At 34.7% G+C, this 15,932-nt stretch overlaps 1 protein-coding gene across 21 annotated transcripts in view; it reads left to right on the plus strand.

Moving 5' to 3' along the window:
- The window catches only part of Pcm1 (pericentriolar material 1), a 95,776-nt gene that overhangs the window by 58,345 nt on the left and 21,499 nt on the right, over positions 1-15,932 (plus strand). For 9 of the 21 annotated variants that reach the window (XM_026786994.1, XM_026786978.1, XM_026786981.1 and 6 more), the window contains 7 exons: positions 4,767-4,931; positions 8,381-8,443; positions 11,156-11,328; positions 11,993-12,124; positions 13,287-13,407; positions 14,244-14,402; positions 14,740-14,879. In XM_026786994.1, coding sequence (XP_026642795.1) covers positions 4,767-4,931; positions 8,381-8,443; positions 11,156-11,328; positions 11,993-12,124; positions 13,287-13,407; positions 14,244-14,402; positions 14,740-14,879 — 953 coding nt within the window. The remainder of the gene's footprint in view (positions 1-4,766; positions 4,932-8,380; positions 8,444-11,155; positions 11,329-11,992; positions 12,125-13,286; positions 13,408-14,243; positions 14,403-14,739; positions 14,880-15,932) is intronic. The other 12 variants (XM_026786980.1, XM_026786986.1, XM_026786991.1 and 9 more) reach the window with 5 other exon arrangements.

Here is a 15,932-nt window from a genome sequence, read left to right on the forward strand (position 1 = left end):
GGGGGGGGGCTTTCAAGTTACACATTCGTACCTTAACTTAGAAATTCAGACCTTCTTTCCTTTCTGATAGGAAAGATGGCATATCAGGGAAAGATACTTGCCACTAAGTTTAGTGACCTAAGTTCCATCCCTGAGATTCCCATTGTGGAAGGAGAGATTCCCCAAAGTTGGTCTAGACCTCTACATGCTGACTTAGCTAAACATATACATAATAAATAAATTTAAAATATAATACAAAAATTAAAAAGAAAGCTAGCCCTTACCCTTAATAATTTTAATTTGGGTCTTTAATCATGGGTCTTTTTTCTCCTCCTTTGTAAATATTTTTAAAATTACTCATTATTCTTCTCCCCCTCCCCCTTCCTCCCTTTCTCCTTCCCTCCCCCTCTCCCTCTGTCTGTGTGTGTGTGTGTGTCTTGGGTCAATGTCCTCAGGCATATGTATGAAGATTAGTGAAAGTGAAGGTTAGGGGACAACTCCATGTAGTTAGTTCTTTCCATTTACCTTTATATGTGTTCCAAGGTCAAATTTTATTACCTAAGCTAGCACAGTAAGTGCCTTTAGGGTAAGCCACTTCTCTGGTCCTTCCCTCTGTAAATTTTTTTTGATTATTTTAATTTATGTATACGAGTATTTTGCCTGCATGTTTGTATGTACACCACACATAGCTGATGTTCTTGGAGGTCAGAAGAGGGCGTCGGATCCCCTGGAATTGGAGTTATGGATGGTTGAGTTACTATGTTGGTGCTGGGAACTAAACGCAAGTCTTCTGGAAGAGCAGCAAATGTCCTTACCCACTGAACCGTCTCTCTAATCCTCCATTCTTTTAAAGAATATTGCTCATTCTTTCTTGGAGTTCCAACACCAACTCCCGTTTCTCACTCTTTCCCCATGAGGGTAGATTGACTGCATGTCTGCTTTTGTAAAGTACATAAAGAGAATTTTCTATGTATCCATAACCTATATATAATTTCAGTTATAATTCATTTAATACTTCTCGTGTGATTCAATAATAGAGTCAAAAGTAATTTAATTCCATTTATGTAAATCTTATTAGGTTAACATACCATTTTTTATCTTCAGAGCAATTGTGATAATCAAACCACCATATGTATGGTATACATATTGTTTTCCACAATACTTTTGGTAGAAATTTCTTTTATTTGTGGATCTGCTCTATGTGATAAACAGTAATAAACTAGTCTTTAAGAGACCTCTTCCCAGTAAGTTTCATGCAGAATGGATAATTGTGAATAGGCTTCATCCTGGAAAACCAGTGAAGAAATCCTAACTTAAATTATGTTCTTAGAAATAGAAGAGGAGATTTGAAAACACACAAGATATCACAGACAGAACAATATTTGAGGAGTTTATTTGATAGTATCAGAGCAGCTGCTCTGATCAAGGGGACATCAGTAGTAAAGGTTCTTCTCTTTGACAAGGGTAAAATCAAAACTCGAGTCTTAAAGAAAGCTATGTAATGTAAAGATGAGTGCAACCTCTCCTTCTTGGCACTTCTTATCTGAGGAGTAGTGATTCTGTGTCTCCTGGAGATACTAGTAGGCAGTGTGGTGAGCTTCCCTACCTGCATGTAAGTAAACATTAGCTTTTGCAGCTGAGGGAGAGAAAATACTTCTTTCTTTTTATATTGTTAGCTAGAATGTGGCTTGACCAGAGGAAAAATGTGTCTGCGCTATACTCTTAGAATGTCACCATTAAAGTGACCCAGCATTTGTGTTCAGCTTTAGGGTAGTTAAAATTCATAATTAGGAAGTGGATATACCAGTGCATATAAAAAGAAAACTAACTACCAGAGAGAGTTCATAGAAACAGACTACCAGAACAAGCAAAATCTAGCAAAAGAATGTTTTGAAGTAAATTCACAGTTGAACAAATTAATAAAGGCATGTAAGCAGATTGAGTTAGAATATGTAAATTCTTTAAAACTAGAGAAATCGTTGTTAATATTGTTTATTAAAGAGGGTACATAATAAATATGAACTCCCAAATTACCAATTTTGAATAAAATCAAAAGAATTCTGTCATTATAGGTGGTAGGTGATAAAATCAATTGGAAGGGCTTATTCTAGAGGCTTAAGAGAAAAATCTTTGAAATCTAAAGTGCTATGATTTGTAAAAGTAAAAGGCAAGAAGCAATATTTGAACACATGGTAAAGTGATAAAGGGTTTGAGAATAGTACAATTCAGAACAGCCAATTTTTGTCCATTCAGGAAGGAATGGGGATACTGCATATATAGTGATATACAGGGTGATCAAATTCCTGAATATCAAAGATGAGTAAAAATCTGTTTCCAGAGAAAAGAATAAGTTTTATATAAAAAGGAGCCTAACTGGCATCAAGCAATCTCACATTCTAGAGAAGAAAGATGGATAATATATAATCCAGTAGGCTATAGAGACAATATCTCTGTAATCCTAGCATTTGGTAGGCCAAGGAGGACTTGCTTTACTTTTGCTTCTTCTTTTTTTTTTTTTTTTTTCTTTTGGTTTTTCGAGACAGAGTTTCTCTGGTTTGGGGGCCTGTCCTGGAACTAGCTCTTGTAGACCAGGCTGGTCTCGAACTCACAATTTTTTTGACTTTTCGAGACAGGGTTTCTCTGTGGTTTTGGTGCCTGTTCTGGAACTGGCTTTTGTAGACCAGGCTGGGCTTGAACTCACAGAGATCCGCCTGCCTCTGCCTCCCAAGTGCTGGGATTAAAGGTGCCGCCTAGTTTGAGGACTTGCTTCTTTAAAGCTGTCTAGATCTATATCCAGTTTATTAAAACAAAGCAAGCAAACAAAAAAAAAAAGAGGTGCAAGTTACAGTGGACTGGGACTGCAATTTAAGAATTGCTGTATTCAGCCAAGAGAGCAGGCTTTGTCTGAAGCAAACCATGGAAACATTTAACTCATAATAGATTAACTTTGTGTAAAGACAGACAAGAAGACTGTACAGTAGGTAGGCATGGTTGCATACACTTACAACCACAGTACTGTAGAGGTGAGTCAAAAAGATTGCTGTGAATCTGATGAGCATCTGAGCTACAAAGTGATACCAGATCATGTCACAAAGAACCAAAAATAGACAGACATGGAGGGAAGGATAAAAACGTATTGACACTTGGTGGTGCTTTTTTGTTTTTGGGGGGTTTTTGTTTTTTGTTTTTTGAGACAAGATTTCTTTGTGTATTTCTGGAATTCAGTATGTAGACCAGGCTGGCCTGTAACTCAGAGATCTTCCTACCTCAGCCTCCTAAGTGCTGTGTTAAAAGGCATGTACCACCACTGCTCAGCTGTGAGGTATACCTACAAACACATAATACACAAACTAATCTCAGTATATAATTGAAAGGTGAAGTGGCTGATGCAGGAGGGTTGCTACAAGTTCAAGGGAAGATTGAGCTTTAGAATAAGACCATTAATCAAAATAAAAAATCAGTAAAGTATTAGCAACTGCTAATATGTCAAAAGAATATTACACAATTGACTATTAAATTTAGTTCAGAAACACTCATGATTTGTTGCTAGGAAAAAAGTCATTTTCATAGTGGTAAGGTTAGATTTGAAGTCATTCCTAATGAAACAAAACAAAACAAAAATAGTAGACAACAATAAAGCCATTAGCCAGTGTCTTTTGTAGTGTAGAATGGAAATATTTCACAGACATTTCTGCCAAAATAGGAAACTAAAGAGGGACCATCTCTACTACCAACCTGTTTATTTGGTTATCTTTGTTTGGAAACTTAGGACGAGGAATAATTGGAATGGCTAATAGTAAGGAGAAATACTTGTTTCTATTAGTTTCGTTTTTTGTTCTTTTATTTTGTTTTTGGTATAGTAGACAATCCCCAAAGATACTGGAAGATAATTAATGTTAAGGTAAACTGATGAAATAGTTGGGAACTGAGTAAGTGAGCAAATATTTAGTAACAAGAAAAATAGTAGGTTTATAAAAAGCTTTGTATTTTAGGTAATATAAAAAGATTTAAGTATAAAAACATAGCTCCTTCTGAGATGGAAATGTATAAAATTAAATACAAGTCTTCTTCAAATTAAGTGCATTTAATTTTAGTCTATTTTGCATTGCCTTGGGTTATTTTTGAAACTTAACAACAAAAAGGCCTCAGCATACATAGAAGAATAAATATCTAAAAGTAGTCAAGAAAAGAAGCTAAATCTGGCTTGCTTTACCAAACATATTGCATCACTTCTGTGACCAAAAGAATAAAAATGATCTGGGAATAGACTAAAACCATGTAAAAAATAAAACAGAGTGAAATGTGGGGGTTAATATATTGATCAGCATATATTTTAATTCATTGAGAAAAGGATAGATGCAACTATCTATCCATGGAGAAAGAAAGGAATTGAGTTGTGACATAACACAATGAATGTGAAGTTTAAAAACCTTAGGAAGAAAATTTAGTAGAGTGTTTCTGTTTTGTGTTTCCTAACATTGAAAATGTGTTAACTTGAAGTCTGGTAGAGAATTCAGATCTCATAAGATTTCCCATAGCTTTACTTTCAGGTGAGGTATTACAATACATATCAAAAGATGTGATTGGACTGTTAGAATTGATTCTTGTTACTCTACCCTTCTGAAGGTTATTTCGAGATATTCAAAGACATTACTTTGTATTCTGTTTATGCCAGACTGCTATACCGCTCTAAATCGAGCTACTCGTACTGTTTTAACTGTGGAAACCAGTTCCCTTCCAGGGATGTTAGCTGCAATTGATAACAGCTGTCACTTCTTTTACCCGAGGGTATGAAAGTGCCAGTGTGTCTAGCACATGTGAACCTTGCAAAAGTAGGAACAGACATTCAGCCCAGACTGAAGAGCCTGTTCAAGCAAAATTATTCAGCAGAAAGAATCATGAGCAGCTGGAAAAAATAATAAAATATAGTAGGTCTGCAGAAATATCTTCAGGTATGTTCCTTTTTTTATTTACTTTAATCCAAGGAATTCATCTTAAATTTGAAAAACTACACTAAAGCAAGTTTTAACAGTAGGCTTTCACAGAGTTCTGTCTTTGAAATGTTTTAATCATAGAAAAATGTAAATTGGAACTATTTTTTGTTGTTTTGATCTCTTTATTATATCTACACATTAAAATTCTTCTAAAACAAATAATTGATAATATATATGGAATTCCTAATTGAAATTTTGAAACTCTTACCTAAATAGGATTTGATATGAAATCTCATTATTTCCCTTCTTAAAACATTTGCTGCATTATACCTGCGCTAAAGTGTGCATCCCTCTGTATAAGAAATGTAGCCTCTGCCTTAAACTTTTTTTTTTTTTTTTTTTGGTTTTTCGAGACAGGGTTTCTCTGTGGCTTTGGAGCCTGTCCTGGAACTAGCTCTGTAGACCAGGCTGGTCTCGAACTCACAGAGATCCGCCTGCCTCTGCCTCCCGAGTGCTGGGATTAAATGCCTTAAACTTTTTTTAGTGGTCCTGAATCAGAGCATTCCCATGGCTGCCATGTTAGTTTTCAGCTTACCAGTCATCAGCTGTTATCTTTTCCATATCACATCCATATCCTTTTTGCCTGCTTTTTTTGTTGTTGTTTTTCTTTATGTTCCTTTCATTCTTTTGTTGTTGTTTTGATTTGTTTTTGTTTTTCAAGGCAAGGTTTCTCTGCAGCTTTGGAGCCTGTCCTGGAACTAGCTCTTGTAGACCAGGCTGGCCACCAACTCACAGATCCACCTGCTTCTTCCTCCCGAGCCACTACTGCCCAGCTCTTTTCATTCTTAAGTGAAATTTTAATTCTGGAATCTTGTGTCTGAATCTAAGTTTAACCAGCTTTCCCTTTCATTTCCATTCTTGTTTGTTATTTTCCATTATCTGAGTCACAGAATTTAGTATTAAATGATTTTAAATTTTTGTGTGCTTTGATAGCAACTACTTTTTATATTTTTACACTAAATGTTGGTATAATATGTGATAGGTGGTATGCTTTCAGTAAGTGTTCATTGACTAGAGTCAATCACTGTCACTATTTTACTTTAAGTCAGTGTCAGAGCCCTCTTCAACAAAGTCAGCCAGGGTGTCTGGAAAGGAGTGCTGAGCCTAAAGAAATGTTGAGAGAAATTGAGGTAGAAAACACAGGTTAGATTCGGGGGACTTCTAGCTTACTCTGGATAGCCAGCCCCGAGTTTATTTCAGAGCCTGCTTATATACAAAAGCAGAACAAAGCACAAGACCATTCCTGTCCTTGAACAAGCAGTTTCTTCTATCTGGATGTTCCCTAAGGTTTGGCATCAGCAGTATTCTTTCTACAAGCTAGTATGTTCTTTTCTCATGGGCAAAATATTCTTTCCCATGGGCTTAATCAGAGCTGTCTCACAGCCTTCAAGGATACTGGAGCAAGCAGAACAGGCAAGCTTGAACTCTGACTTTTGAGCTAGAATGGAATCATGATGGAAACTGAGTCACTTGTGGGTTACCGCAAATCAGCACCTATATTTTACTGATTTTTTTAAAGAATAGGTACATTTCAAATCAGAGAGATTCATAGTCTTGTTTGTCTCCTTTGATGAAAAATTATGTCAGCTACCATTTGTTTTTATTACGAATTTTTGTTTTATAAAATTTTTACCCATGCTATTTGAGTCTCATAATGCCATTGCTTTATTTCCATTTTGCAGTTGTAGAATCACAGGGAAAATGCCTGTTTTCTTCCAGCACTGTTAAAAGACTGTCAATATAAAATTTGGAAAACAATACCCTTAACTTAGTATCTATTCTTTGGAATTCACCCCAAGGGAGCAGAAGTGAGAAACAAAAATTGAGGGTTGAGTGTTGGCTGAACAGTCTAATTTCAGCTATGTATGAATAAAAATATAAAGGAAAACAAGGAGAGAAGAAATTGTGTCAATATTTGCAGTAGTTTTATAAACTATAATTTTATTTATGTTTACTAATAGTTGTTAGCTTTGTAATTGGAATAGAAACTTCACATGTTCTTGTATTTTGGAATGGCTTTCTCAAGCTTATATTGCTAGGAGTTAATAGCATTGAACTTTTTTTTTTTTTTTTTTTTAAGATTTATTGCCTACTTATGTTTACTAATAGTTGTTAGCTTTGTAATTGGAATAGAAACTTCACATGTTCTTGTATTTTGGAATGGCTTTCTCAAGCTTATATTGCTAGGAGTTAATAGCATTGAACTTTTTTTTTTTTTTTTTTAAGATTTATTGCCTACTTATGTCCTATAGGCCAGTAGAGAGCACCAGATCTCATTACAGATGATTGTGAGCCACCATTTGGTTGCTGGGAATTGAACTCAGGACCTCTGGAAGAGCAGTCAGTGCTCTTAACCTCTGAGCCACCACTCCAGCCCCCTAGCATTGAACTTTCAACTCTACAGGATTCTTTAAAAAAAAAAATTCTATTGTACTGGGCCCAGCAAAATTTTTAAATTTTCATCTCTTTTCACTATTTTTTTACCCAACAGTGGTATTGCTAAAGAGTTGGGTGGGAGTTGAGAAAGGCCACAAAATTGAATGACTTCATAAAAATTTAGTATTCTTACTTACATTGAAAGTTAGTATTCCTAATTTTATTGTTGTCAGTTTAAAAAAAAATTGAATTCAAGCATGGTGGCACATGGCACTAATCCTAGTAATTAGAGGTCAGAGACAGGCATATCTGTGTGAGTTGGAGGGCAGTTTTGTACACATATTGACTTGTCTACCAGCCAGGGACACATAGTAATAACCTGTCTCAAAAAATTATTGAATTTTGGTTAAATAAATATTTTGAGTGTAAAAACGTGCTAAATATGCTACTCCTTAATATTCTAAAAGACATGTTTTTCATTTATTGTGACCCTAAGATTCTCTGCATTGTTTATTGATGATGCTTATTGTGATTTGCTAGCTAGAGTGCAGCATTTATTGTTTTTATTGGATTATGGTTTCCTCTTCTCCCATGGGAATTATAGGCTCCTCCCCAAATGACAGTACTTCACTATGACTGTCATTTAGCTTATAGCAGAGTTTCTTTACTGAGATTACTTCCAGTTTTTAAATAAAAGAATTATGCTTATGGACCACATGAGGTCCTTGAAGAAGTGAGTAGAGCGCATCAGATCTGGGACTGCAGTTTCTAGGTGCTTGTGAGCCACGTTGTGAGTGTTGAGACTCAAACATGGGTCCTCTGGAAGATCTAGTGCTTACTCTTAACCACTGCATCATCTCTCCTGCCCTTTTGACTAGTCTGTTTGCAGATAAAGCATAAACTGTTCCTTGTAATGACATGTCACTGTAGGCAAACATTTTAAATTTGTTTTTCTCAATCACTTACTATAAAGGCTGTCTTTACAACACATAGACATATTATGTTCCTCCTGTGTCTGTCCTTTCCTACAGCGTGTGCTAAAATACTAGACCAAGCTAGCAAATCTAACAGAAATGCATGTGATGAAGTGCCAGGTAACACTCTGCTTAATTCTGGTGTCTATGTTTGTTACCTTTCTATTTTGAATCTAAAATTCTTATATTATCCTAAATTTTTTGTTTGGTTGGTTTTGTTTTATTAGGGTCTCTATACAGAGCCCTGGCTGTCCTGGAGCTTTCTGTGTAGACCAGGGTGGCCTTGAACTTGAGAATCACCTCCCTCTGCTTCCTGAGTGCTGGAATTAAAACCATGTGCTACCAGACCCAACTTTTTTTGTTTTTTAGTTTCATGTGTGTGGTTCTTTGCCTTACATGTATTTCTGTGAGTTGAATGCCTGGGGCTGTACCTACAGACAGTTATTAGCCACCATGTGGGTCCTGGGAACTGAACCTGAGTCCTCCTAGAACATCTAGTACTCTTAACTGTTGAGTTATCTTTCCAACCTTTCAATTTCTTTTCTTTTTTGGATTTAACTTAGTGTGTGTATGTTACTGAACTTATAAAGATAAGAAACTCATATTCTACAGTCTTTTACTTAGAATTTACTGTTGCAAAAACTGGGTACCTTTCTTGTTTTGTTAACGTGAAATCTAGCAAACTCATCTGTAAAAGTGATAGAAACTGTTTTTGTAATAGTGTTTGAAACTTATTTGTTTTATGTATCTGAAATAGCAAAGAGCATTAATTTTTTTGTAAGTAGATACAGCTGTTTTTATACCATAGGTATTTTTTTGCTACCTGTCAATATCTGAAAAGAAAAATCAAAAAAATCTAACTATGATGGGCATAGACTATAATTAATAAAGATCTTAGAAATTTAGAAGTATTCCAAAATGCTATTTTAACTCCAAAATACATATTTGTATTAGATAGTTTTATATGAATTACAATTAAAAAGTATTTTACCCCCTATTGCAGCAGTAATGAGAGGGTTTTTTTTTGTTTAATGTGATTCATATGATTTACAATTATAAAAACATTTTAGCTCCTCCTGCAGAAATATATGAATGGAAAGTAAAGTCCTATTTGAATCCTTAGGGGTTTCTAAAGAAAGCTAAACATAGATGAGAGCATCAGCTGAGCTGTTAAAGGCTTGGTTCATAACCAAAATGTCAAGCAAAACAAGGACCCAGACCTGACAAATAAACTAGATGTAAAGTAATAGAGTCTAAATTCGGTTGACAGAGATTAGGGAGGTTTTTTTTTTAGCATTAATTTTAGTTTAGGAGGAAAGACTGACATGAAATTTAAAACTTCTAACAGCATAAAAAAATGAGATGAAGGTTGTAATTAGGAATAATTTTGTCATAGAATAATACTTTTTATTTTACCAAACTGTTTAGCCATTACTTTAAACCTTTGAAAGAAACATTTTAAAAATTAAACTCTGATTATTTTACCATATGTGGATCGAACATTTACATAACAAATAGTACCCTAGTCCGGATTTTCCTTCCTTGAAATAGAGATGTCTTGGTTTTCATTCCTATTTTAGTTAATGTTACTTTTATTTTGATATATCCCATGTGGATATATTAAGCTATGAAACTGAGGAGAACTTTAATCCATCACCTTTAAAAAAGCACAACCACCTTAAGGAAAGATTGGCTAGCTTGCATGTCTTTTACCTTGTGGAAATGAACACTTGCTTGTGTAACTTAGCCAATTAGTGCAGAGCTTATTCTTTTTCATTAGAATATATTATTTCTGCATTATCTTATTCCTGTCTGCAAAAATGATTACATCTTCATGTTCTTTGCATGCTTTTTAAAAAGCAACATATATTGAAACTCAGCATTTTTTATTTTTCTTAGAATCATTTTTGAAGAAAATATTTAACTAGATACTTGCAAGTTCTACTGTTGTTCTAGAAAAATTACAGAATTTTGCAGTTAGAAGAACCACTTGGGTGTGAGCTGTTTTTGTTTTTGTTTCTGTTACTAGAGAGAACACAAAATTTCTTATTTGTCTCCTGAAAAAAGTTTAAGGCTAAGCAGATTATTCAAAGGCCCTGGGACTGGTTTCCATCACTACATACCCCACAAAAAGAGTATGACTTTAAAAATGTTGTCATCAATTTATGGGACAGTATTTTAGCTAAATAATAAAGTGATATGGAGTGTCTGTAAAACTAGCCACTGTAGTTGGGCACCTTCTGCTCTGATTTGAACCAGTTATATAAATATGACATTGTAGTGAAATTGACCAGTTATGGCATAATTGTACAGTGTCATGCTGTAATATATTTTTTCCCAATATTAATAAACAGGTTTCCTATTTCTTAAATGAAGTTTGTATTACCAAAATAAACCAAACATATGTTAATCTAGCTTATTGCATTCAAGTGCTTATAGATTTCAGTGATTAGTCCCATGAGGTATATACAATTTTTCAGGTTGTTTTCAGACAGTGTTTGGCTATGTAGCCCAAGCTGCTAGTTTTAACTTGCAGCTCTTCCTTATGTTCCACATTGCTGGGTAGGCTATACCTCGTCTGGTCAATTTTTTTATTGAGATTAATTTAATATTAATTTTAATTCATAATTGATATTCTATGTGGCATCAGATATTGCTATTATTGAATTTAAATATTTTAATACATACTATTTATCTCGATACTTTAGGATTATTTTTTAAAGTCCTGAAATAGAATTATGTTCAATTAAATCTTAGAAAATGATACAGATTAATAGGAGTTAATATGAAGGTATTATATTGTTGTTTTCTTGATCTTTTTTTATCTTCCAGAAACTGGAAGTGATTTTTCCATGTTTGAAGCTTTACGGGATACTATTTATTCTGAAGTAGCTACATTAATTTCTCAAAATGAGTCTCGTCCACATTTTCTTATTGAACTTTTCCATGAGCTGCAACTACTTAATACAGACTACTTGAGACAGAGGGCTTTATATGCATTGCAGGTATATGGTACCTCATATTCTATGAGTTGACTCCATGCTTATCCATGGTAACTTGCTTTTTTTTAAAAAAAAAATATTTATTTATTTATTATGTATACAATATTCTTTCTGCGTTGTGCCTGAAGGCCAGAAGAGGGCACCAGACCTCATCACAGATGGTTATGAGCCACCATGTGGTTGCTGGGAATCGAACTCAGGACCTTTGGAAGAGCAGGCAATGCTCCCAACCTCTGAGCCATCTCTTCAGCCCCCATGGTAACTTTCTTAAGTGAGGCACATCCTTGCTCTCTATGCCATTAGATTTGTTCTCTGCTTTTTTTTTTTTTTTTTGATTTTCGAGACAGGGTTTCTTTGTGGCTTTGGAGCCTGTCCTGGAACTAGCTCTGTAGACCAGGCTGGTCTCGAACTCAAAGAGATCCGCCTGCTTCTGCCTCCCGAGTGCTGGGATTGTTCTCTGCTTTTTGCACCATTTTATTTTAAACTTCTTATATCTTTACATGCATTTTCTGTGAGATATATATATATATATATATGCCTTTTATTTAATCTATGAAAAGTACTTTATTTTCCATCTCCTTTGAATTTTAAATTTGTAACATAAATTTGGAGTTAAACATATATATGTGTGTGTGTTTTATATAAATGTCTTCATTTCCTTATTTAGGATATTGTATCCAGACATATTTCTGAAAGTGATGAAAAAGAAGGAGAAAATATAAAGTCTGTGAATTCTGGTACTTGGGTAGCATCAAACTCAGAACTTACTCCAAGTGAAAGCCTTGCTACTACTGATGATGTAAGCCAATATGATATGTTAAATGTGGACCTACTGTCAATGTATAATAAACAAAAATTGAAGTTAGATCATATGGTTGATATTGAGCTTTAATAAATGATAAATTAAGAATCCTGCAATAGCTGGGCAGTGGTGGCCCACACCTTTAATTCCAGCACTCCGGAGGCAGAGGTAGACAGATCTCTGTGAGTTCACAGCAGCCTGGCAGCCTGGTCTACAGAGTTAGTTCCAAGACAGTCAGGGCTGTTACACAGAGAAATCCTGTGTCAAAACAACAACAAAAAACTAAAAGAACCCTGCAATAGCCACACATATCTTTAATGGGTATTTAATAAGTCTTTGTTGTGTTCTTGAGAACATTTAGTAGGTCAAATACCAATCAGATTACAGAAAAACCTGGACAAAAGAAAATCATTCAATTACATTCAAATGATGAATGTAATTTAATGTATTCTACTTAGAACAAATTTTTTAATCAAGTATAAAAAACATAGAAAATGGTAGGTCACTATTATATGCCAGATACTTGGGAGTGGCCTATTTACAGGTTCAGGCACTGATTCTTACCTCTACGTCAGTCTGAAAATGGCGATCCTGCCTCCAGGAATCTCAGAATAAGACTGTGATTGAGAACTGTCTCCTTCTGTTTTATAATTCTCTCTAGTTCTGGGATTAAGGGCATGCATCACTACTGCCTGGTTTCTGTGGCAAGCTAGAGTAGCTACTTGGATAAAAGGTGTGTGGTACTTGCTGCCTGGATATAAGGCTGGCCAGTGGGGTTGTTTTACTCTTCTGATCCCTCAGACAGGTTTTATTTATTAAAATACAAATGAAATGCCACTACAAATGAGATACATATAGTAAGGATCTAGAGATAAAGTGTCAATTAGAATGTAAAGATAATTTGAAATGTTAACTATCAATTTATAATTTTTAATGAGAGTTGGCTTTCTTATTTTTATTTATCAAGGAAGTTCTCCAAAATTACTTAATATTTTAATGTTTTAATAATGGGTTTTATTGTGGTCTTGTCTGGGTAGATTACTCATGCAACTTCTTAGTACCCTTTTTGGTATATGGTTTTATGGAAATAAGAGTTTCTGTGTTAGATGGAATATTTAGTGCTTTCAATGGAATATTTAGTGATTTTTGTTTAACTTAGGAAACTTTCGAGAAGAACTTTGAAAGAGAAACACACAAAATAAGTGAACAAAATGATGCTGATAATGTGAGTGTCATGTCTATATCTTCCAACTTTGAGCCTTTTGCAACAGATGATCTAGGTAAGCAGAGCTTTCTTAATAATCTTGCATATGACTTTAAGATTATCTCTTTGCAGTCTTTGAGCTGTTGACTAAGGAAATAACTAGGATGAACACACAAAAAAATCCATCAGTCTAAATCCATGACTCTTGTTTATTCCTTGACCTGGGGCAAATTATCTACTCTCTATAGGTATGCAAATGCTGAAGAAGTAGGACCCATGTCTAGTTTGCTACGTTCTTGGGAAAAACTTTGACCTTTCAAATATTTTGCTTTTTAAATGAAACTTTATTTTTCCTTAAGGAGAAAGATCATCTAGTTATTGAGGAAAATCCATGGTTTCTCCAAACATGTTTTCAATAAAAATGTGAAGCTAATAGTTTGAGATAAAAACTCAAATTTTATAACAATCCTTTTACTTAATTGGTTATGCAATCTGAAGCAATAAGCTACTTAAGTGCTGTCATTGTAGGGTCATTTAAGGATTAAACAAATAGCTGCTGATGATGTACATGAAGTGCCTCAGTAGTACAGTAAAGGGAAATTCTTTCAAAGCTAATTCTGGGCTGGAGAGATGGCTCAGCAGTTAAGAGCACCTATATCAGGTGGCTCACTACTGCTGTAGTACTACAGGTGCCTATAACTCCAAGGGGATCAGTACCTTTTCCTGGTCTCAATGAGCTACCCACACACATGTGACATTCTCTTACACAGGCACGTATATATCCATACACATATAAAAATAGGTCTTTAAAAAACTGATTTTACTTCCTTGTGTTCAGATTTTTATATTTTTGAGAGTATGGGAAAAGATTTACTTTTACATATTCTAGGAATATTTCTGTTCCAAATTCAGGTAACACCGTGATTCACTTGGATCAAGCATTAGCCAGAATGAGAGAATATGAACGCATGAAGACTGAGACGGAGAGTAGCTCAAATATGAGATGTACTTGCAGGGTTATTGAGGATGAAGATGGTGCTGCTGCCACTACCACAGCCAGTAATTTAGAAGGTGTGTTTTTAGAGTGATCAGAAGTAATAATCAAAAGTTGCATATAAAAGCTAAAGCTAGCTGGACATAGCTGTAATCACAGAACTCAAGAGGTTGTAGCAGGAGAGATTAAATCTAATATTGGCTACATTGCAAGTTCAGGACTAGTCTGAACTATGTACTTGCCATTCTGTATTTACAAAAAATAGTTAAAACCCTTTTTATTTAATACTAGTGGTTTTATTACTGCTTTCTTTTTAGAATAAAATTATTATAACATTCTATAAGATGTTATATAAGTGTGTATATATCTATGTTTGTCATTGACATTTGCTGATACATCATTTTTCTTAAAAAGTAGAAACTCCCATTATTGAGAATCACGTTTCATCACAACCTGTAAGTGAAGTTTCTGCTGTCCCGTGTCCTAGAATAGATACTCAACAACTGGACCGCCAAATTAAAGCAATTATGAAAGAAGTCATTCCCTTTTTGAAGGTAAACAATTTTTAAAAATAAACCAGCGTATATAATTGCGAACAGTGTCTATATGGCAAAGGAAAAAATGTACAAGTGAAATTTGGTTGGGTGTAGTAATGTTGCATAAATAGGCAGAATTCCGAGATCGAGGCCAACTATACATAGTGAGTTGTAGGCTAGTTGAAGAAGTGAATTGCTTTTTGAAATTGCATCTTATGTTTTCATCTAAAATAAGAATTTTAAAATTGTACTCTTCATCTAAAGTAAAAATTTTAAATGTTGGAAATGAAAATGTAGTTTGCATTTCACCCAGATATGGAAAACTATAAAATACTGTCATAGGCTCATTTTACTTTTTTTAAAGTTTTTTCCCTTACAGTATATTCTCATTATTTACACTCATCTTCTCCTAGATCCTTTCCACCCATCCAGTTCCATGCCTCCTCTTATTTCTCTTCAGAAAACAGGCAGATAAACCAGAATAGAATAAAACAAACAGAAAGCAGCAAAAAATTCCGAGAGGTACACAAACACACAGCGGGGGAGGAGGGGGGCACAAAAACAGAAAAACAGACTATCTAAGCAAGAGAACAGTAAGGTTAAAAAAAAAAAACAATGCTCAAAGCATTATAAGATGTCTGTTAGATGTATTTGGTCTATAATGCCATTTAACTCGGATGTGCCTATTTTTTATCAAAATGATCTGTCTTTGGTAAGGTATGATATTAAAGTCACCCACTGTTGTTTTGGGTTTAATCTGTGTTTGGAGAGCTGATTCAGTGGTTAAGAGAATTTGCTGCTTTTACTGAGGACCCAAGTTGGGATCCTAGCACTCAGCGTGTTGTTTCACAAGTAAGTACAATTCTAGGGGCTCTCCCGCCATCTTCTGGCCTCAGACACTGGGAACAAGTGTGGTACACACACATGCACTCAGGCCCCTACACATACTCATACAGTTTTAAAGAAGGAAAGTCAGAAAAGGGATGGCATGAGGAAGCTTTCCAGGTGGTAGAATAATTTTTAAATATTTTTCTCTAAATGATTACAATATTGGAAAAGTGATTTAGTTAA

This window comes from Microtus ochrogaster, linkage group LG7_11, assembly GCF_000317375.1.
Source record: "Microtus ochrogaster isolate Prairie Vole_2 linkage group LG7_11, MicOch1.0, whole genome shotgun sequence".
Lineage (NCBI taxonomy): Eukaryota > Metazoa > Chordata > Mammalia > Rodentia > Cricetidae > Microtus > Microtus ochrogaster.